A 1,648-nucleotide genomic window follows, 5' to 3' on the forward strand; every position below is an offset into this window, starting at 1 on the left:
AACACAGAGGTACTTTTCAACAAGGCAATGCCCCAGGGCGAGTGGGATGCCCAGTTGCGTAGCAGCAATTGACTGCGCATCATGGTCAATGAAAGCCTGTGAACCCACAGTAATGACAGGGGAGTTGATACTGCACATGAAACACACTATAGTGGAATTGCTCAACACGGGGAAACTGAAAACTGTGTCAGATAATAGCCGGGCAGCGTGGGAAGCTATGCTATTACCAAAGGACAAATCAGTTGTAATAATCCGCGATTCTAGGGTCAATCTAGCAGAGGGCTTATTATTAAAGGGGAAGGAACATGTCATTGAACTAGAACATAATTGCCTACGGGAGATAGATGAGGATAGATGAGCCTGGGGCCTCTGAGAGAAAATGAATTAAAAGACATAGACACGTCCCTGTTCGTAGGTAGTTCCCGCAAATACATGGATGGGATCCTCGGTACTGGATGGGCTGTTGTTGATGGAGAGGGACGGATCTTGGGCAGGGGTAAACTAACAGGAGACCTTTCAGCCCAAGCAGTAGAGTTGGTAGCATTAAAAGAAGCCTTGCATATGGCGGAGGGGAAAAGAGCTAATATTAATACCGATAGTAGATATGGCTTTGGGGTAGTGCACAATTATATGGTTGCTTGGAGCCGGAGGGGATACGTTACTTTGGGAGGAGGGCACGTACAACATGAAGCGATAGTTAAGGAACTAGTGGAGGCTGCGAAACTACCATTAGAGGCAGCGGTAATAAAGGTCGAGGCTCACCAGAAAGTAGCGAACCCCATTGAACTGGGAAACCAACGGGTGGATAAAACAGCTAAGGAGGCTGCAGCAACCAGTCCAGGGAACCAGGTGGCTGCAGCAGCAATTGGACCCAAGGAGGTGAACATGGCAGATTTACAGAGACATTGAGGGAGAAGAGAGAAGTCAGTGGGAAAGACAGGGGGCAGTCAAAGGCACAGATGGAATTTGGTGAAAGGATGGAAAGGTAGTCGCTCCCTGCTGTATACCACAGAACCTCATGAAAATGTACCATGGAATTGCCCAACATGGGAGAGAAGCTATGTTAGGAAGGATGGGCAGGTGCTGGCGGTGGCAGGGAGCAGGAAGAGACATCGCCAAAAAGTGCCTGACATGTGCGCATCATAATCCAGGTAGACCCGTCAAAGTTTGTACGTTGCACCAGCCTCAACCACAGGAGCAGATACAGATAGATTTCACGGGAACTCTCCTGTCAAGCCGAGGGAAACAGTATTGTTTGATCATAATTGATCAATTCATTAGATGGGCAGAAGCGTTTCCCACGCAGGATTGTTCAGCCACAACTGCTGCTTGAATAATATTAGAGGAAGTGATTCCCCGATGGGGATATCATTGCAGATAGATTCAGATCAGGGCACACATTTTACAGGGCGAGTGAATAAGGAAGTTTGTAAATGTTTGGGAATGAACAGAAGTTTCACATCCCCTACCACCTGCAAAGTTCGGGTATGGTCGAACGAATGAACAGGATGTTGAAGAAAGCGCTGGCTAAGACCATTCAGGATACAGGGTGGGGGTGGGTGGATTTGTTACCTAGTACCCTGTTGAGTCTCAGGGCAACACCCAGTAGGATGACTGGATTGATTCCGTATGAGTTGACTACAGGAAG

At 47.8% G+C, this 1,648-nt stretch overlaps 1 protein-coding gene across 1 annotated transcript; it reads left to right on the forward strand.

The window, feature by feature from the left end:
* The first annotated feature begins 354 nt into the window (after window positions 1–354).
* On the forward strand, window positions 355–909 carry LOC121276731 (ribonuclease H-like). The gene has a single exon (XM_041185277.1). The coding sequence runs from the start codon at window positions 355–357 to the stop codon at window positions 907–909; it is 555 nt and encodes a 184-aa protein (XP_041041211.1).
* Window positions 910–1,648: the final 739 nt, after the last annotated feature.

The sequence above is a fragment of the Carcharodon carcharias genome, chromosome 4, assembly GCF_017639515.1.
Source record: "Carcharodon carcharias isolate sCarCar2 chromosome 4, sCarCar2.pri, whole genome shotgun sequence".
In the NCBI taxonomy this organism is placed as follows: Eukaryota; Metazoa; Chordata; class Chondrichthyes; order Lamniformes; family Lamnidae; genus Carcharodon; species Carcharodon carcharias.

Bases quoted from the DNA above. Each gene is read 5' to 3' on its own strand.
- LOC121276731 (XM_041185277.1), top strand. From the start codon at position 355: ATGAGCCTGGGGCCTCTGAGAGAAAATGAATTAAAAGACATAGACACG.